Here is a 21951-nt window from a genome sequence, read left to right as displayed (position 1 = left end):
GCAACGCTTCCAGGAAGTTCATGTAACATTTCCTCTGCCCTCCGAGAAATTGTTTACCATTGCGGAGGTCAGAGTAGAGTATTTGTTAAGGCAGTCTTGTGCTGGACATGAGGAAAATGTGGCCTATTGATCACAGCTGGTCCTCAATGCTGCAGATGTTGGCCTGGAAGAGAACAGTCACATTGGTACACCTATTCAGCCAGTGGATTTTCAGGAGTTTGCGACGACAGCGCTATTGATAACCTTCCAGGGATTTCAGGTGTCTAATGTATGGGATCCATATTTCTGATGCATACAAGAGGGTGGGGACCACGAGTTCCTCTGTAGATCATGAATGTGGTGCTGGGTTTGAGGTCAAGTCTCAGACATAGAACATTCTATTCCTCAGGCGTTCAAAGGCTGCACTGGCACATTGGAGTCAACAATGGAATTCATTGATACCTGCTCACACCAAGCGGAGGTTCCCGAGCCATGGGAAATTATGCACGTTCTCAGGGGCTCGCCACAAATGTTGATGTTGGAGGAGGGGCTGTGACATGGAGTAGGAGTGAAATTGTAGAGATTCTTTGTTCACCAGATGCTTAGTCCGAGGACAATTTTCTCATACGTTTTGATAAATGCATTGACAATGGTTTGTAGTTCACTCTCTGTGTGTGCACACACACAGATATTGCATACTGCAGCTCGATGACAGAAGTTGGAGTGTCTTGGTTCTGGCTAAGGTGAAGTTTGAATAGTTTCCCACTTGTGCTGTACGGTAGCTCCACTCCTGGGAGGGGGAGCGTCATGGAAATGAAGTGAGATGTTGAAGGAAGGAAGATGGAGAAGATTGTTCATGTAATCACACAACAAGCTTGATCCCCGTTTGCATTCGTATTGGGTCTGCAGTGGATCTGTTGGTGTCATCATGAAGCAGACAGAGAATGGTGATGAATTTCTGTGGGCAGCTGAATTTAAGGAAGATATTCCACAATCCCTCACAGTTGACAGAGTTGCCTTAGAGTCATAGAGATGTAAAGTATGGAACCTTTCGGTCCAACTCGTCCATGCTGACCAGATACTCCACCCAATCTAGTCCCACCTGCCAGCTATCGGCCCATATCCTTCCAAACTCTTCCTATTCATATACCCATCCAAATGCCCTTTAAATGTTGCAATTGTACCAGCCTCCACCACTTCTTCTGGCAGCTCATTCCTTCAAATACCACCCTCTGCGTGAAAAAGTTGCCCCTCAAGTCTCTTTTATATCTTTCCCCTCTCACCCTAAACCTATGCCCTCTACTTCTGGACTCCCCCACCCCAGGGAAAAGACTTTGTCTTTTTACCCTATCCATATCCCTCATGATTTTATAAACCTCTATAAGGTCACCCCTCAGCCTCCGAAGGTCCAGGGAAAACAACCCTAGCATATTCAACCTCTCCCTTTCGCTCAAATCCTCCAACCCTGACAACATCCTTGTCGATCTTTTCTGAACCCTTTTAAGTTTTACAACATCTTTCCGATAGGAAGGAGACCAGAACTGCACGCAATATTCCAACAGTGGCCTAACCAATGTCCTTTGTGAAATCGAAGGATCACATGGAGAAACAGGGAGAACTATCCCCTTGGATACAGAACTCACTTGAAAGCAAGAAAGAGAGGGTGGTGGTGGTGGGTTGCTTTTCGGACTGGAGCTCCATGACCAGAGGTATGCCACAAGGATCAGAGCAGGGTCTCCTGCTTTACATCATTTATATAAATGATTTGGATGTGAACAAAGGAGATATGGTTAGTAAGTTTGCAGATAACAGCTAAACTGGTGGTCTAGTGGACCAAAAAGAAGGTTACCTGAGAGTTCAATGGGACCTTGATCAGATGGGCCAATGGCCCGAGGAGTGGCAGATGGAGTTTAATTTAGTTAAATGCTGCATTTTGGAAAGGGAAATCAGGGCAGGGCTTATATACTTAAATGGTAAGGTCCTGGGGAGTGTTGCTGAACAAAGAGACCTTGGAATGCAGCTTAATTGTTCCTTGAAAGTAGAGTCACAGGTAGACAGGATAGTGAAGGTGATGTTTCGTATACTTGCCTTTTTTGGTCAGTATATTAGGAGGTTACAGCTGTACAGGACATTGGTTAGGCCAATTTTGGAATTACGGTGTTCAGTTCTGATCTCCCTGCTTTAGGAAGGATGTTGTGATTCTTGAAAGGGTTCAGATTAGATTTACAAGGATGTTGCTAGGTTGGAGGGTTTGTGCTCTAGGGAGTGTTTAAATAGACTAAGGCTATTTTCCCTGGAGAGTTGGAGGCTCAGAGGTGATCTTATTGAGGTTTCTAAAATAATGAGGGACATGGATTGGGTAATTAGACAAGGTGTTTTCCCTGGGTTGAGGGAGTCCAGAACTAGAGGGTATAGGTTTATGGTGAGGGGGAAAAGATTTAAAAAGATCTAAGGCGCAACCTTTTCACAAAGAGGGTGGTGGAGTGAACTGCCAGAGGGAGTGGTGAAGGCTGGTACAATTACAGCATTTAAAAGCAATCTAGATGGGTAAATGAATAGGAAGGGGTTAGATGGGACTAGATTAATTTTGATTAATATCTGATCCGCATTGACAAATTTGACCGAAGGGTCTGCTTCTATGCTGTACAACTCTGTCTCTAAGGATATGTAGACAGGTTGGTGCTGTTCCCTACACTTTACATGGATTTCTCATGCATTGTAAAAACCATGTCCATTGTGCATTCTGATGGTGCAAAAGCCATACTGAGACTTGGCAAGATTTAATTTAGCCACTGGGAGGAGGTAGTTGATGAGGATTCACATGATATGGCAGATACTAGGGAAATCCCTCTAATTTCCAATTGGACCAGTTTTCTTTCTTGAACATGGTCACAATTGTTGTGCCTTAGATCACCTGGCATGATGTCTTACTTCCAAACAAGGAAAATGAGATTGTGATGTGTGTCAAACTATCTTCTGTAATTTAGAACTGCAGTGAGGATTCCATCTGCACCGGAAGTCTTGTTTTTCATCCGTCAGGTGGCTTTTCTGACCTCACAGAGATTTGGACGTTTACTGTGATCACAATGGGTAGTGAGTAGTGGATTGGTGTCAAGAATACTTGTGCTGAAGGTTGCATCTTGATTGAAGAGGTCCCTCAAAGTGCACTCTCCAGCAGGCTTGATTGTCTTTTAGATAAGCAACTGTACATTTTTAGCTCTAAGTGCAGTAGGTCCCTGAGTACTCGGGCCATAGATAGCTTTGGTTGCATTAAAGAAGCCGTGCATGTCATGATTGTTGGTGAGTTGCTGGATTTTCTGCACTATTTCCACCAATAATCTATTCTTTGGGTCACGGAGTTGTTGTGGCACCTTGGCTTTCAGTTGCCCGTCAGCTTATTTCCTCATGCTCAAATTTTAGTTGAGCTGCCAGTTAAGGAATACCTTGCACTTGTGGCCTAGAATATTCTTGATGTCCTGATCACTCTTGTCAAACTTGTCTTGGTGTTTCCTGATCAAGGGGTCAGGCATCTCAATGCAGTTGCTGACTATGATTGCTTTTAAAGTAGACTAGGTGCTACACTAAACCAAAAGACCGATCTACCTACTGAAGGGGACATAGTATGATCTGAAGAGTAGGGATGATTTCCTAATGTTAAGCCAATATTATTCCCAACAACCAATATTAGTAATGTAGGTTTTCTAATCACTTATCTCATTGTATTTTGAGGAAAGATTGGATAAGCTTGATTTGTTTTCTTTGGAACAGAAGAGGCCAAGGGTGACCCAACTGAAGTATAAATTGTGAGGTATCTAGACAAAGTGGTCAGGAGGGTCTATTACCCTCAGCTGAGCAGTCCCTACCCTCAGAGCACAGATTTTGAGGGACTTCCCTTCCAAAGGACGATGGTGGTTTAAAACTCAATGCATGAAATAGTGGTAGCCGCAAAAATTCTCATTATTAAAAAGTAGTTGAATATGCACTTGAACATATGCCAGAACATACAATGGTAAGGACAGAATTATGCTAGATGGATACATCATTCAGAGCATGGAAATGATGGGCCAAATAGCCTCCACGATTCTATGAAGCCTAGTGCTAAAGTATTCCATAGCTCATTTTGGAATCTGAGAACATTAGTCTTTTAAATGGCTAGACGTCAAGTCACTACCAATCCTTCAACATGGAGCTAAGGGCTAAGGAGAACAAACACCTACAGCTGAGGTTTTTACACTCATTATCTAAACGTCTGACTCAGTCACAGCAAGTGTATACTTGTCTCAAAAATGTAATGGATCAGCAAAGAATCTGAGTAATTCACATTCTCTTTGAAACAACAGCTGCATCCAAGCTCATACATGGAAAAGGCCATTCAGTCATTCCAGAATGGTATTCATCCTCATTGCATATACTCAACTGTTCTCACATTCCTTTTGCAACAAGATGTATAGAAGTAGAGATATAATGCTAAACCTATATAAGTTCACAATTAAAGTACTTGGACTTAGCATTAGAGAGAGCACGGTGAGGTGATTTCTTGGACACAGTGCAGATTCATTGGACCGTTGCTTATTGAAGTAATACAAATATGATAAAGAAAACAAAATCAGGCTGTACTCATTATAAAAGAGGAGTTTGCAGGGTGATTTAAGGGCATAAGAAATCAGAGCAGGAAAACATCATAGAGCTTGTTGAGCCTGCTCCACTATCAAATAGGATCATGAATGATCATTAGCTTCAACTCCATAAGACTATAAGACTAGGAAAAGGAGTAAGCCATTCAGCCCATTCAAGCCTGCTCCATCATTCATTAGGATTATGGCTGATATGGCATTCCCCATATCCACTTCCTTGCCCTTTCCCCATAATGCCATAGCAAGGATTTTGCCCCCATCGTTTTCTATTGCAGGGGTTCCAAAGACTCTCAGCCTCCAAAGAAGAAATTCCTTCTCATCTCAGTTTTTTTTCAGAGACTATGCCCCCAGTTCTAGACTATCCTATGAGACATTAATCTCACACCATTTACCTGAAGAATCCCACGTTTCAATCAGAGCACCTCTGATTCTTCAAACTCGACTTTCCTGCCCTCTCCCAATATCCACTGATTCACCTAAAATCCACGTCAACCTTAAATATATGGAATGATTGTGTATCGACTGTGCCTGATGTCAATAATTGTGAAGATTCACACATTTTGTATAAAGAAATTTCATTTCACCTCAGTCCTAAATAATCAACCCTTTATACTGAAATTGTACAGTTACTGTATATTAGGAGAAAGTGAGGACTGCAGATGCTGGAAATCAGAGTCAAGAGAGTGGTGCCACATCATTTGAACCCTCATCAACTACTTCCTCCCAGGGGCTAAGAATTTCCGAGGCTAAAAAGCAAGTCAGGCAGCATCCGAAGAGCAGGAGCATCAACATTTCAGGAAAAACCTTTCATCAGTTATTACAGATTTCCCAGCCAAGGGAAATACCTTTTCAAAACCCATTATAATCCTAAATGTTTCAATAAAATCACCTCTCATGGATCTAAATTCTAGAGAACATAAACCCAATTCCCTGAACCATTATCATAGGACAACCTTCTAATTCCAAGGACCGATCTAGTGAACTTTTGCAATATTGCCTTCAATGCATGCATATCCTTCCTTAAACATGGAAGCTGAAACTGTACAAAATTCACCAAAGAACCATAAAATTTCAGCAAACTTCTTTATTCTTGTATTTCAATAACCTTGCAGAAAAAGGCCAAGAAGCCATTTCTTTCTCAATTGCATACTGGCTTTTTGTGCTCTCAGCATGATTACACCAAAATATCTCTGTAAACTTTTAATTAATATTCTTTCATGGGACATGGACATCACTACCCAGGTCATTTGTTACACCTTTGAACTGAGTGGTTTGCTAGGCCATTTCAGTGTGTAGTTAGAATCAACATTGCTGTGGTTCTAGAGAAACATGTAGGGTGAGGGAGCCAGATTTCCTTCCCGAAAATACATCAATGAAACAGATTTTTACAACAGTTAAATATTAAATTCCACCAGCTGCTATAGTAAGATTTAAAGCTGTGTCCGTAAAGCATTAGCCTGGCTTTCTGGATTACTAGTCCAGTGGCATTACCACTACACTACCATATCCCCTTTCACAAAAAAAGAGAAAGCTGGAGAAAGTCAGCAGGTCTGGCAGTACTCGTGGAGAGAGAAAAACAGTTAACATTTCAAGTCCAGACTTGAAACATTTACTGTTTCTCTTGCTGCAGATGCTGCCACACTTGCTGATTTTCTCTAGCATTCTCTTTGTTTCAGATTTTCAGCAGCTACAGCAATTCACTTTTATATCCCCTTTCACATCTTTTAAAAAGTACTCTGTTTTACTATTCTTACAAAGACAATAACATTAAATTTCCCCACAGTGTACTCCATATGCTATCCCAATGCCCATTCATAAAATCTATTTGTAGTGATTGTAACAAGGTCAACCAGGTGGACATGACATAATGAGTTCTCCGACTGAGGCGGTTAATCTAGTATAAACAGGAGTGTCAGAAGTTCTACTCATCCTGAGAGCTGGCTCTTACAGAGTCAGATCAGCGCGATGACTCTCCATGTGTAAATGAAGGGCGATTTGGTGACGGCATACCAGCATCCGTGAAGTTATTTCACTATCTGTATTTCTTTACAGTCTGACTCGTTCTCACAACTTACATTTCACTTTGTTTTGCAATGATTTAAAAAGTTGTACAAATACATGTAGATTAAGGTTAGCGTGAGAGATTTAAAATAGAGGCTAAATTCTGTGAATTCCAATGGCAGGACTTGATCCATTTACTCACTGCTCATTAACTTCATTTTACCTGAGGATTTTGAAATGATACTGGGCAGAGGAACAGAATAAAATTAAAATCAACACTGCACAAGCTGCAATGGAAAGAAAATTCTCACTTGAAAGCTGGACTGACGTTTAAAAGGTTTTTCATAAATTAAAATAATGAGGTCAGCATGTGTGCCTATAAAAAATCTTCACCATCAGACCACCTATTTTCCACATGACCCACTTAACAAAAATGAATGAACAACCATAACCTGAGGCTTTAGCTGACTGATGGTAGGTGAAGGGAGAAGAACAAATTTATTCCATACTATCCTGAACAGATGTTTCTGTGGCTTGCTCTCTACACAACACATAACTCACTGGATATACAGACTGCAAATGTCATCTGACAGGGTGCTTACAGCGATGAGTTCTGATGGAAAGGGAATTTGTATTACATAGCACCTTCCATACACACACTGGCAAGAACAGTATTTAATTGCCAATCCCTAATTGCCCTCATGCTAGCCTAGATACTGTGTTCAGGTCTCTAAACCAACATTTTGAGAGAGAAAAGAAATCTACAGCTGAGTAACAGCTGACTTACTAAGCTGATTCTCACTAGGGGAATGTAAATTTGACACTAAAACAAGAAAAATAGAGTTAACAAAGAGTGGTTAAGACCAAAGTCAGTCTTTCCTCTCCACCCTTCTTTCCCTCTCTAATCCTTGCTGGAGAATCTCCCTCAACTTTAGCTTGTGAACTGTAGATATTTGTAGCAGCAGGGATTTTTGAAAGATATACTGTGGAAGGGACAGGAATTTCTGACGGATCTGCAGAAGCCTCCTATAACATATGCTTATGATTTTGTGAGAAGCAGATTCTCCCCATCCCCCACACTAGATCTAACCAGTGTAGGCTGTAAATCACAATGGATACAAATTAGTACCATGTTCCTCTGCGCCAGGCCTGAAACATACCCTAGCCAATCAGGAAACCAAACCTCTGCATTTTCTCAACACATCAAAATTTAACACGGAGCATCCTGTAACCACATTGAAATATTTACAAAAAGGGCCAGAGCATATATTTCAGATGGCCAAGTCACTAAACAGCCCGATCTGAGAGAGTCTGGTACAGAGTTTTACGTAGGTAACGATGGGCATCACCTCCAAAATGGATTAATTCCTCTAGATTATTGACCTGTTAATTAATAAAAATATTCGCAAAACCATGAAATCCACAGACACAAAAAATATTCAGAAGCAAAAAGGCTGAAACCTATTAATTTTTAAAGTTGGGAAAAGAAGTCCAGTGACCAAATCTTGATCCTGCTGGGTGGAGGTGATGGGCAAGCCACACAAGATTGGGGGAAGTTGCAACATCACCTGCAAGTTCCTGCCAAACTCTCAACCTGGAAGTATATTGACATTCTTTCAACAGCATTGTGGGGGTACAGAACGTGCGTGCGAGTACTCTGGGACTATACTCGATGGAGTTCAGAAGGATATTGTGGGGGACAAAGAGGGTTCTGACTGAAACTTACACAATACTGGGTATAGTGGACATTGGGAAAATGTTTCCATTGGCAGAAGAGACGAAGACCCAAGGACACAAACTTAGAATAAAGGGAAGACCGTTTAGAACAGAGATAAGGAGAAACTTCTTTAGTCAGAGAGTAGTGAATCGGTGGAATTTATTGCCACAGAAGGCTGTGGAGGCCAGGTTATTGAGTATATTTAAAAGAGAGAGAGACAAGTTCTTCATTGCCAAGGAGATCAAAGGTTATGGGTATAAAACAGAAAAACGGGGTTGAAAAACCTCTCCACCATGATTGGCAGCGCAGACTGGATGGGCAGAATGGCCTAATTTCTGCTCCTATGTCTTTTGATCTTATGATGTAAATGGACTGCAACACCCACTTTCTCATGTGCAACTTAGGATAGACAATAAATTCTGATCAAGTCCATGAAGCCCACATGCCATGAATAACTTCCATTAAAATCTCACAAATGAACTTAGAAAAACACAGCTTTATGCAATATGTAGTACTTTCATCTATGAGTCAAAAGGTGCTGGGTTCAAGTTCCTCTCCAAAACTAGGGCACAAAAATATAGGCTATTGCCTTAGTGCATTACTGAGGAAGTGCTGCACACCAGCTATATTGACTTTAGAATAAAATTTTAAACCAGGGGCTTACTTTTCCACTCAGTTGAACGTAAAATAAAATCACCCGGTTACTATAAGGAAGGGAGCAGGAAGTTCTCACCTAGTGTCCTGCCCTATATTTATTCCTCAACGAACATTAAATAAATTATCCACGTTATGTAAAACAAAGATTTGCATTTTTATAGACCCTTACACAACCTCAAAAAATATTCAGAAGCAAAAATGCTGAAACCTAGTAATTTTTAAAGTTGGGAAAAGAAGTCCAGTGACCAAATCTTGATCCTGCTGGGTGGAGGTGATGGGCAAGCCACACAAGATTGGGGGAAGTTGCAACATCACCTGCAAGTTCCTGCCAAACTCTCAACCTGGAAGTATATTGACATTCTTTCAACAGCATTGTGGGGTACAGAACGTGCGTGCGAGTACTCTGGGACTATACTCGATGGAGTTCAGAAGGATATTGTGGGGGACAAAGAGGGTTCTGACTGAAACTTACACAATACTGGGTATAGTGGACATTGGGAAAATGTTTCCATTGTTGCTAGAAAAGCGCAGCAGGTCAGGCAGCATCCGAGGAACTGAACACCCCAGGTCATCTCCATCTACAAGGACAACCTCAAGATGTCCCACATCAAGGGAAGTACTTACTTAGGACATAGTCACTGACGTGATGCAAGAAATTCTCTCATTTCTTGTCTGTGATGTTCCCTATGTAACTACATTTCAACAAGTTAATTATCTATAAAGCATAGATATCCTGGGGTCAGGGACAGCACTTTGTAAATGCTAGTTTCTCCTAGACCAAACTCTCCTCCTGAAATTTCCCCTCTCTGCAATCCCAAGATTTTGTTCAAGTTCACAATCGTCCTAAAGTGTCAAGTGACCCTGTATGTCAGCTTCCCATTTGGAAAGAAATAGTTTCGCAATCAGAATAACTCATAGAAAAGGTACTCCATCTCCATAATAATGCTATGAACTTGATCCTCAGCTTTCTGACCCACAGACTGCATTCCAGAATCTCCTCCGCAATAATCCTCAACACTGACACCCTGCAAGGATGTGTACTTAGCCCCCTACTGTACACTCACAGGCGTGTCACTAAATTTCATATGAACGCCAGCTATAAGTTTGCTGATGAAACCATTGCTGAAGGCCAGATATCAAATAATGGTAAGGCAGAATACAGGAAGGAGATCAAGTGCTTGGTGTCATGGTGCAATGATATTACACACACTCTCTTTCTCTCTCTAACTCAATATCAGCAAGACAAAAGAACTGATCATTGATTTCAGGAAGAAAGAAGGAGGACACGCCCCTACCTAGACCAACAGAACTAAGATAGAAAAGGTCAGGACCATCAAGTTCCTAGGAGTGACAATAACCAACAATCTATCCTAGACGTCCCACATAAAATGTCAAGAAAGCATAATGTTGCCTCTTCTTCCTCAGGAGACTTTGGAAATTCAGCATGTCCATAAGGACCCTAACCAACCTTTACAGATGCATCATAGAAAGCATTCTATCTGGGTGCATAACAGCTTAGCACAGCAACTGATCTGGCCAGGACTGTAGGAAACTGCAGAAAACTATGCACAGTCCAGACCATCAGGAAAGCCAATTTCCCATCCATGGACTAAATTTACACTTCTCATTGCCATGAAAAGGCGGCCAACATCAAAAATCCCTCCCACCCTGGTAATACACTGTTTCCAGTCTCCTCCATCAGGCAGAAGATACATCAGTAGGTTCAAGAACAGCTTCTTCCCTGCTGTCATTGGATTGCTGAATGGATCTAATTTCAAATCCAATATTGACCTTGCTGTTTTGCATCTCTTATGCAGCCATAATTATGTATGCCTTGCTCTATCAAAGCACCCTATGATCTCTATGTCCTCATTTGTTATGACCTGCTTGAACTGCTTGCAAAACAAAACTTTTCACTGTACTTAGGTATATGTCATAACAATAAATCAAATGAAATAGCAATACTTACGTAGAGTCTAATTTTGTTCCATCCATCAATGTTGCATTGTAGTGGTATTTGATGTAGTCTCCTTTCTTGCTCAGGACAGTGCAGTTGGTGGGTTTGTGGTAGGTCTTGATCTTTATTTCATCAGCTGGGTTATGGAAGTCAATCATATGGATATGAAAAGCTAGAACAGCCGAGCCAGGGATAGATTCACCTATTTCAGTTACGAAAAGGAAAGACATAGGAACACTGGCTATCATCCAGAAAAAATATCCTCTTGGCACAAAGTCCTGAGTGACGAGCAATTCAATTTATTAGTGCAATCATTCTTTAAAAATGTTACTGATTCAAAGTAGTGATCTGGAGGAAGAAGTCCAAGAGACACGAACCCAGGGCTCAAAATGCTTAAGTAATACTATTGTTAGGAACAATAACAATAATTGAATAATGTGCAAATGCCATTGATTTTTCACTTTAACTAGAATGGTTTAACACTGATATGAAACAATTCTAGGATCTCTCCGTCAAGAAGAAAACCTTTTTTTTTAAAACAAATTTTCATTAAATTTCAAGTTAAACAAATTTTGTAAAATAGAAAATACTTTAAACAAATAAATTCAGAAATGCATACATAAGTTACACCACAATTTTAAAATACTGTGGGACTTTTCTTTATTTAGATTTATTTATTTTCGATTTTTTTTAAATCAGAAAGTTGGAGAAAATAATATAATTACACACAACTTACTTATTCCTTCTTCACCATATCCCAGGTGAGGTGGAATTATAATTGTCCTTTTCTCTCCAACACACACGCCCAGTAATCCTTCGTCCATCCCCGCAATAACGTAGCCCTCCCCTATGTATGTATTGTAAGTTTGATTTCGGGAATAGCTGAAAAAAAAGACATTGTCATTTCCTCACTCCAGACTTCAACAGAGAACTAAAAAGGGAACAGAAGACTTGACTGACACAGTCTGTACTATTTCTCTCTGACACATGCTCACAACATCCAGAGGGGTAATAGTATTCGAGACATATCACAGACTTTTCAAAAAGCTTTTCTTCAGGAACTTCACTCTGCATAGTAATAACTCAGAAGCGATGTGAAATATTCAATACCTCATAGACTGGTGGTATAAGTTCTTCTAGGAATGAAATAGCCTTTTGCAGGTATGCAACAATACAGCAGGTTTGTGAAGCTTCAGCTGAAACAATTTTGAACCATGTCCACCTTCAGAACAACTATTAGGACATGTACCCATCTTCATTTAATCTTCACAGAAGAGCTCATGATTTGGAGCATGGCAAGTTAGACATGAAAAGAAGTCTCAAGAAATGAGACTATTTTATGTAAAGAAGTCTCAGTTTTGAAAACTTAATATTTTAAAACTCAAACACATCAAGACTCAAGTTTTTTTAGAAAGATCATCTGATCAGAAGATCTCAAGAATTTGATTGTTTTTAATCTCTTGCAAATGCCACTAGAATAAAGCCAACTGGAACTTTGTAACAAGCCAACACAAAGGTACCTTGAATCAAACAATGTGCCATCCATAAGTGTGCCATTATAATGGTATCTCACAAAATCTCCTTTTTTGGTTTTCCTGAGACAGGGATCTGGAACAAACTCCTGTTCAATGGCAACACTGTCTTTAGGATTGTGAAAATCAACCAAAGTCACGTGAAAGACTAGAGTAGCTTGTGAGGGAATATCTTTTCCTGCAATATTAAAGTAGAAATCTCAAGTTAGCCATGGACAATAACAACATTTAGCAAGCCAATCCTTCCAAACCACTACAGAAAAGCCAAGTGTGAGATGAGCAGCAACCACTTGAGGAAGCAGTTTACCACAATGTTTTCAATGGCAGTTAGAAATGGGCAAAAAAATGCTTGACCAGTGACACCAACATACAAAGGATAAAACATGTTACATGTAAAATTCAGTTACTGCAATGATATCTGACTATAAAACATACTTATCTTCAAATGGTTTGTAATTGTCTACCCTTTAACAAAGTGAATAGCTTCACACTTCCCTACGTTATAATCCATCAATCATCTTTTGTCTATTCACTTAGCCAGTCCTTCTGTCTCGATGTCTGGCCTATTTGCAGCCTCCACGCAGCTTATCTGTCCACCTTCCTTTGAATCATCAGCAAACTTAAATAAGAATCTGGTTTCCAGCATCGCTCTTCCAGCACCACTAATCCAGAATCTGGTTTCCAGCATCGCTCTTCCAGCATCACTAATCCAGAATCTGGTTTCCAGCATCTGCAGTCATTGTTTTTTCCTCATTGATTTTAACCCTACTGCAAATCCTCTTGCAAGGATGCCTGCCTTGAAGAAGTTTTCCTCCTTTCTCTGCAAGAATCTCAGGGAGTCCCTCTCCCACTGCAACTCCCAGGTCATTTCCTCTGCCCTGAAGCTCTTCAACCATGTCGTGAAACAAACTCGCTACCACAGTCACATTTGCTTCCTCAGTGCCTGCCTCCGCAACCAACTCATCCCACACGGACTCCGGATCACCTTTAAACCAGCAGAGTTCGGACCCGAACAGGACAAACAGTACAGACTGCAGATTCAAAAACACCAGCAACAGTTCTCCTTCAAGATCCTCTGCTCCACGCTCACAGCAATGCACCGGCACCTAACCTCTCTCCAGTCAGCCCTGCCTCAGCTGAGGGCCACACTCTCTCGGAATTGCAAAGGACCCACTCTTTACTACATCCTCAGGAGAATTCATACTCTCAACAAACAGTATTTCAATTCCATCTCAAACATCAAAACCTGTAAATACAACAAACTTTTATCTACCCATCTCCATAACCAGCACTCCTCAAACATTCCAGCAGATTCCCCCGGCCTTGGAAATGACTCAGACGCCATTAGCCATTCAGCTGATGCAGCTACCACCCCCACGTTGATTGATGACATCACTTCCGCCCGCATCATGGCCACTCCCACAACCACATCCGCCCCTCACAATTCCTCATGCATCACATGTGAATTCACTTCCGCCCCTCACATCATCGCTGATGCCACACTCTCAGTGACTTCCGCCACCCCTACTGCCGTGGTCACCACGTCTGCCCCCAACAGCGCCACTCACCTGCATTCTGCTGACACGCCCCCCCCCCCCATAGACCCCACTGTCACTATCCCCATCCCCCAGAACCCCAAGGGGAACACTACCCCTGCTCATGACTCCACCCCCATTCCCCCCACCATCACACCCACTCCAGTTATAGGTTCCGCCCCCACTCCAGATCCCAGCTCCCAGCCCTGCCGAGTTTTCACCATCCCTCCAGACTTCCCCCTCAGTAAGGACGGACAATCAGTCCTCAGCAAAGGACTCACCTTCATCCCCCTCCATCCAAGCATCAATGAATTTAATACACGCCGTGACGTGGAACAATTCTTCTGTCGCCTCCTATCCGAGCTTACTTTCACAATCAGGATTCCCGTCCACCTTCCAAAGACCCCTTCGCCCACCTCCAACACACTGCATCCACCTGGACACCCCACGCTGGCCTATTACCTGTCCTCAACCTCTTCATTTCCAACTGCCGCTGGGACGTTAACCACCTCAACCTGTCTACCCTCCTCCCTCACTTCAAACTCTCTCCCTCACAATGCGCAGCCCACCAATCCCTCTGCTCCAATCCCAACCTCACCAACAAGCCAGCAGATAAAGGGGGCGCAATGATAGTCTGGCGCACTGACCTCTACACCGCTGAAGCCAAACACCAACTCAAGGACACCTCTTCCTACTGCCCCCTCAACCTTGACCCCACCCCCCATCACCAAACCATCATCTCCCAGACCATACAGAACCTCATCACCTCAGGAGATCTCCCACCCACATCTTCCAACCTCATAGTCCGGGAATCCCGCACTGCCTGGTTCTACCTCCTTCCCAAGATCCACAAGCCTGACCACCCTGGCGACCCATTGTCTCAGCATGCACCTGCGCCACTGAACTCATCTCTACCTACCTCGACCCTGTCCTATCCCCCCTAGTCCAGGAACTCCCGACATACGTTCGAGACACCACCCACGCCCTCCACCTCCTCCAAGACTTCCGTTTCCCCGGCTCCCAAAACCTCATCTTCACCATGGATATCCAATCCCTCTACACCTCCATGACCAGGGCCTCCAAGCCCACCGTTTTTTCCTCTTCAGACGTTCCCTTCCACTGACACTCTCATTCATTTGGTCGAATTGGTCCTCACCCTTAACAATTTCTCTTTTGAATCCTTCCACTTCCTCCAGATCAAAGGGGAAGCCATGGGCACACGTATGGGCCCCAGCGATGCCTGTCTCTTTGTTGGCTACATAGAACAGTTGATCTTCCGTAATTACACCGGCACCACTCCCCACCTCTTCCTCCACTACATTGATGACTGCATTGGCGCCATCTCGTGCTCCCGCGAGGAGGTTGAGCAATTCATCAACTTCACCAACACAATCCACCCTGACCTTAAATTTACCTGGACCATCTCTGACACCTCCCTCCCCTTCCTGGGTCTCTCCATCTCCATTAATGACGACCGACTTGACACCGACAGTTTTTACAAACCCACCGACTCCCACAGCTACCTGGATTACACCTCTTCCCACCCTACCTCTTGCAAAAATGCCATCCCGTATTCCCAATTCCTCCGCCTCTGCCGTATCTGCTCCCAGGAGGACCAGTTCCATCACAGAACACACCAGATGGCCTCCTTCTTTAGAGACCGCAATTTCTCTTCCCACATGCCCTCCCAACGCATCTCGTCCACATCCCGCACCTCCGCCCTCAGACCCCACCCCTCCAACCGTAACAAGGACAGAACGCCCCTGGTACTCACCTTCCACCCTACAAACCTTCGCATAAACCAAATCATCTGCCTACATTTCTGCACCTCCAAAAAGACCCCACTACCAGGGATATATTTCCCTCCCCACCCCTTTCCACCTTCCGCAAAGACCGTTCCCTCCGTGACTACCTGGTCAGGTCCACGCCCCCATACAACCTACCCTCCCATCCTGGCACTTTCCCCTGCCACCGCAGGAACTGTAAAATCTGTGCCCACACCTCCTCCCTCACCTCCATCCAAGGCCCTAAAGGAGCCTTCCACATCCATCAAAGTTTTACCTGCACATCCACTAATATCATTTATTGTATCCGTTGTTCCCGATGCGGTCTCCTCTACATTAGGGAGACTGGGCACCTCCTAGCAGAGCGCTTTAGGGAACATCTCCGGGACACCTGCACCAATCAACCACACCGCCTCGTGGCCCAACATTTCAACTTCCCCTCCCACTCTGCCGAGTACATGGAGGTCCTGGGCCTCCTTCACCGCTGCTCCCTCACCACCAGACGCCCGGAGGAAGAACGCCTCATCTTCCGCCTCGGATCACTTCAACCCCAGGGTATCAATGTGGACTTCAACAGTTTCCTCATTTCCCCTTCCCCCACCTCACCCTCGTTCCAAACTTCCAGCTCAGCACTGTCTCCATGACTTGCCCGGATTTGTCCTACCTGCCTATCTCCTTTTCCACCTATCCACTCCACCCTCTCCTCCCTGACCTATCACCTTCATCCCCTCCCCCACTCACCCATTGTACTCTATGCTGCTTGCTCCCCACCCCCACCCTCCTCTAGCTTATCTCTCCACGCTTCAGGCTCACTGCCTTTATTCCCGATGAAGGGCTTTTGCCCGAAACGTCGATTTCGCTGCACTTCGGATGCTGCCTGAACTGCTGTGCTCTTCCAGCACCACTAATCCAGAATCTGGTTTCCAGCATCTGCAGTCATTGTTTTTACCGAGCAAACTTAAATACATTACTGTATGTATTTTCATCTAAGTATTTAATGGAGATTTTAAAGGGTCATAATGTTTTTAGAAAGAGCAATGGAAGCACAGTTTTAAGGCAGCATAGAATTAGTATCCCAGGACATTATAGAAAGCTAGGGAAGAAATTACAGGGTCCACAGTGGAGATATTTGCATCAGCGACAGCCACAGATGAGGTGCCACAAAACTGAAGGGTGGCTAATGTTGTGCCGTTATTTAAGAAAGCCGGAGAAATACAGACCAATGAGCCTAATGTAAGTGGTTATTAATTCTGAGAGACCGGATCAACATGCATTTGGAAAGGCAAAGGACTGATTAAGGATAGTTAGCGTGGCTTTGTGTGTGGGAAATCGTGTCTCACAAACTTCATTGAGTTTTTTGAAGTGGTGACAAAGAAAATTGATGAAGTCACAGTTGTAGACATGGTCCACATTAATTTTAGCAAGACCTTTAACAGGTTCCACATGGTAGCTTGGTTAGTAAGGTTAGATCACATGGGATCCAGGGAGAGCTAGGTGATTGGACGTAAAATTAGCTTCATGGTAGCAGACAGAGGGTAGTGGTAGTGGGTTGTTGCGGTGTCCAATGTCATTTACGTCAACAACTTGGATGAGAACACAGGAGGCACGGTTAGTAAATTTGCGGATGCCTCAAAAATTGGTGGTGTAGTGAATAGTGAAGAAGGTAATCTAAGAACACAATTGGATCATAATCAACTGGGCCAGTGGGTCGACATATGGCATATAATTCAGATAAATGCAAAGTATTACATTTTGGAAATACAAACCAGGGCAGGTCTTACATAATTAATGACAGGGTCCTAGGGAGTGCTGTCAAACAGAGTGCTGGCACCTCACCTGTGGCTGTTGATGATGCAAATATCTCCACTGTGGACTCTTCTATCCAACTCGTCCACGTCAATCAGGTATCCACCTGTCCCATTTGCCTGCGTTTGGACCATATTCCTCTAAACCTTTCCTATTCACGTCCATGGAGGAGAAAGTGAGGACTGCAGATGCTGGAGATCAGAATCGAGAGTGTGGTGATGGAAAAGTACAGCAGGTCAGGCAGCATCCGAGGAACAGGAGAAACGACGTTTCAGGCACAAGACTCCTGCGGAAGGGCTTAAGCCTGAAATGTCGATTCTCCTGCTCCTTGGATGCTGCCTGACCTGCTGTGCTTTTCTAGCACCACACTCTCAACTATTCATGTACATATCTAAATGTCTTTTAAGTGTTGTATTTGTACCAACCTCTACCACATCCTCTAGCAGCTCATTCCATACACACACTAACCTCTGTGAAAAGTGTCCCCCTCAAGTCTCTTTTAAAACTTTGCCCTCTCACCTTAAACCTATGCCCTTTAATTTGGACTCCCCTACCCTAGGGAAAAGACCTTGGCTGTTTATCTAATCTATACCTGTCATTATTTTATAAAACTCCAAAAGGTCAGCAAGCAGGATACATTTATCATCAATAACTGGTCACCATTCACACACTAATCAGCGACTTGTTGCCAAACAAATCTCCATTCACACACTGTCCCTGGCTCCAGCTTATCTGTAGCTAGGCTTTCCCAATGCTTGATGCAGCAGCTGTATAAATGCATGTCAGGTAACTTCCTTTGTAATGTCGGTAGTAATCCTTCAGTAATTCTTTATTTTAAACAGTTCTTGTCCCATTTCAGTCCAAAATCAGAAAATAAGAACACAAAAAGATATCATCTTGACAAAAAAAAACAGTTCAGATCATCCATGATCTTATTAACGGCACAGCAAGCTTGAAGTGTCAAATAGCCTACTTCATTCTTAAACAGCTGAAGACCCAGCAGTGATCTTTACAGTACTCCACTATCATCTACCTATCAACTTAAAAATAACCCATTTATGCTCACTGTGCAAAATGTCCTTCAGCCAATCTACTGTCAATTTTAATTTATTGCTTTCAACTCCGTGAGCCATTATCTTGCCAATTAACCTTTTTTGTAAATACTTTATCTATTTGTTCCCCTGGATCTACCTTACTAATTACATCCTCAAAAACATTTAATTGATTAACTTTGATTAGTGATCAGCTCATAAGCTGAAATATAATTGCAGATTTAGACATAGTGTACTCCACTTGATACTCACATTTCATACAGTCAGATAAAAAGGCAATGATGCTATTTGTCCGTCTTACCATCCCCTCTATCGCCATATGCCAGGAAAGGTGGCATAGTGATTGTCCTCTTCTCACCCATGCACATACCCAGCAGCCCCTCATCCAGGCCTGGAATCAACCATCCAATTCCAATGTAGGTGTCATAGGTTTGCTGTCGAGTGTGGCTAGAAGGTCAAGACAAGATAGTAGAGAGTAACAGAGTTCAAACTATGCACACAACAGCTTCAGCAAATGAACACCAAAATGATTAATAATCAAATAATAACTGTAATGAATATATGCCAAGTAAATAAAGTTGCAATACCTGGAGTCAAAAAATGTACCATCCAGGAGAGTGCCATTATAATCATAACGGACAAAATCAGACACTTGTACAACACGACTACAGTTCTCAGGTTTATAGTGAACTTCAATTTTCACTTTATCTTCAGGGTTCCAAATATCGAGCATCAATACATCAAAAAACAAGGTAGCATCAGGTGGGATTTTATCAGCTGTGTATTAAAAATTACAGAAGTCATTTAGATAACTGCATTAATTGCTGGATATCAGTACTCAGAATGGATACATTACCCTCAAGATAGTACAATGTACTAGCATGGAAGCAGGGTATACATAGCTATATGACAAAAACATTGCGCATAAGCTAGGCTTGTATTCTGTAGAGTACAGGAAATTGAGGGGTTATCGAATTGAAGTTTTTAAAAATCTTAGGAAAATTTCATAGGGCAGATACAGAAAAGCTCTCTCTTCTGTTGATTAAGACTAGACAAAGGAATAAAAATTTAAAATTAGAGCCAAGGACAAAATCAGGACGTTGGTGTGAATCTGGATCTTGTAGAGCCACAGAGTCATACACTACAGAAACACAGACTCTTCAGTCCAACTCATCCATGCTAACCGGGTATCCTAAACTGAACTAGACCCATTTGTTTGCATTTGGCCCATATACTTCTAAACCTTTCCTATTAATGTACCTGCCCAAATGCCCTTTAAATGTTGTAATTATACCTGCTTCTACCACTTTCCTCTGGCTACTCATTCCACGCACCACCCTGTGTGTGAAAAGGTTGACCCTCATGTCCCTTATAAGTCTCTCTCCTCTAAACCTTATAATCATGCCCTCTAGTTTTGGACTCCCCAACCTGGTTATTGACTATATATATGTCCCTCATGATTTTATAAACCTCTATAAGGTCACCCCTCAGCCTTATGCTCCAGGGAAAATAAGTCCTAGCCTTTCCAGCCTGTCCATAAGTGTGGTCCAGCCCCCGAATGAAGAAATATTTATTGAAGATCCAAAGCAAAGTTGAATTCAAAATTACATTAAAGAGGAAGATGGCATTAGCTACAATCTTACTTACGCATCCCTTCATCACCATAGGCCAGGTGAGGTGGCACTTTTATGAAGCGTCTTTCGTTCACACACATCCCAATCAGAGCTTTATCCATCCCAGCAATCAGTCGGCCTTTACCCACAAACACATTGTAAGTGGAGCCACGATTATAGCTGAATGAGGGAGACAGGCTCATTGAGACATTGCAAACTCTCACATCTTGCAATAATACATTTCAAATGTTACATAATCCCAAGCACAACTCAGAACTGAAACATTGTTTTAAGGATTCACATTACCTAAATACATGGAGTTAAGAACCATAAACATTTTTAAATTCATTCTCAGCGTGCAAACATCACAGACTGGGGGCCAGAATTTGTTGTTAATCCCTAACTGTCCCATGAAGGTGCTGTTGAGCCATCATCTTGAACCACTCTAGTCATTGCAATGAAGGTGCTCTCATTATGCTATTAAGGGGCAAGTCCCAGGATTTTGACCCAGAGACAGTGAGGAAATGGCAATATAGATCAATGTTAGAATGGTGTCCTGACTGTCTGAGAACTTGCAAGTGGTGATGCTGATCTTCTGTATCTCCTAACTTGTAGGTGATTCCGGTCACAGGTGTGAAAGGTGCAAATTGTAGAAGCACAGATGTACGTTTTCCCACTGAGCTGGAAGGTTCGTTTTCAGATGTTTCGTCATTATACTAGGTAACATCATTAGTGAGCCCCCAGTGAAGCACTGGTGTTATGACCTGCTTTCTATTTGTGTGTTTAGGTTTCCTTGGGTTGGTGATGTCATTTGTTGTTCTTTTACTCAGAGGGTGGTAAATGGGGTTCAAGTCGATGTATTTGTTGATAGAGTTCCAGTTAAAATGTCATGCTTCTAGGAACTCTCGTGTGCGTCTCTGTTTGGCTTGTACGGTAGATGTGTTGACCCAGTCAAAGTGGCGTCCTTCCTCAATCTGTATGTAAGTATACTATGGATAGTGGATCATTTCTTTTTGTGACTAGTTGATGTTCATGTAGCCTGGTGGCTCACTTTCTGCCTCTTTGTCCAATGTAGTGTTTGTTACAGTTCTTGCAAGGTATTTTGTAAATGACATTAGTTTTGCTTGTTGTCTGTATAAGGTCTTTCAAGTTCATTAGCTGCTATTTAGTGTGTTGGTGGGTTTGCAGGCTATTATAATGCCAAGAGGTTTGAGTAGTCTAGTAGTTATTTCTGAGATGCCTTTGATATAGGGGAGAGTGGCCAGGGTTTCTGGATGCATTTTGTCTGCTTGTTGGGTTTGTTGCTAAGAAACCAGCAAACTATGTTCATTGGGTAACAGTTCTTTTTGAAAACACCATGCAGGTGATTTTACTCTGCCCTTTGTAGTTCCTCTATACTGCAGTGTATAGTGACACATTGAAATAATCAAACACAGCTTCATTTGTGGATGTTGGGATGATTGTTTCTGTCATTCAGTATTTGGTCCGTATGTGATATCTTCATGCAGACGCTAGCTTGAAATTCCCAATTGGATGTTTGCTCTATTGTGATATCTAGGAATGTCAGTTTGTTGCTATTTTCATCCTCTTGTGAATTTTATCCCAGTAAAGATATTATTGATGATCTTGAAGGTTTCCTCTAAATTGTTTTATTTCATGATGACAAAGGTGTCATCCATGTTGT

General features: G+C 42.5%; 1 protein-coding gene across 1 annotated transcript in view; it reads right to left on the bottom strand.

The window, feature by feature from the left end:
* fkbp9 (FKBP prolyl isomerase 9) overlaps window positions 1-21951 on the bottom strand; it is a 34919-nt gene that overhangs the window by 11151 nt on the left and 1817 nt on the right. The window contains exons 2-7 of the mRNA XM_060822934.1: window positions 20302-20447; window positions 19242-19431; window positions 18956-19101; window positions 12466-12655; window positions 11682-11827; window positions 10958-11147 (exon numbers count right to left, since the gene is read on the bottom strand). Of these exons, the coding sequence (XP_060678917.1) occupies window positions 10958-11147; window positions 11682-11827; window positions 12466-12655; window positions 18956-19101; window positions 19242-19431; window positions 20302-20447 (1008 nt within the window). The remainder of the gene's footprint in view (window positions 1-10957; window positions 11148-11681; window positions 11828-12465; window positions 12656-18955; window positions 19102-19241; window positions 19432-20301; window positions 20448-21951) is intronic.

Source organism: Hemiscyllium ocellatum, chromosome 4 (assembly GCF_020745735.1).
Source record: "Hemiscyllium ocellatum isolate sHemOce1 chromosome 4, sHemOce1.pat.X.cur, whole genome shotgun sequence".
NCBI lineage: Eukaryota > Metazoa > Chordata > Chondrichthyes > Orectolobiformes > Hemiscylliidae > Hemiscyllium > Hemiscyllium ocellatum.
The sequence above is the reverse complement of the archived record's forward strand: the minus strand, read 5'-3'. Positions and strand labels throughout refer to the sequence as shown.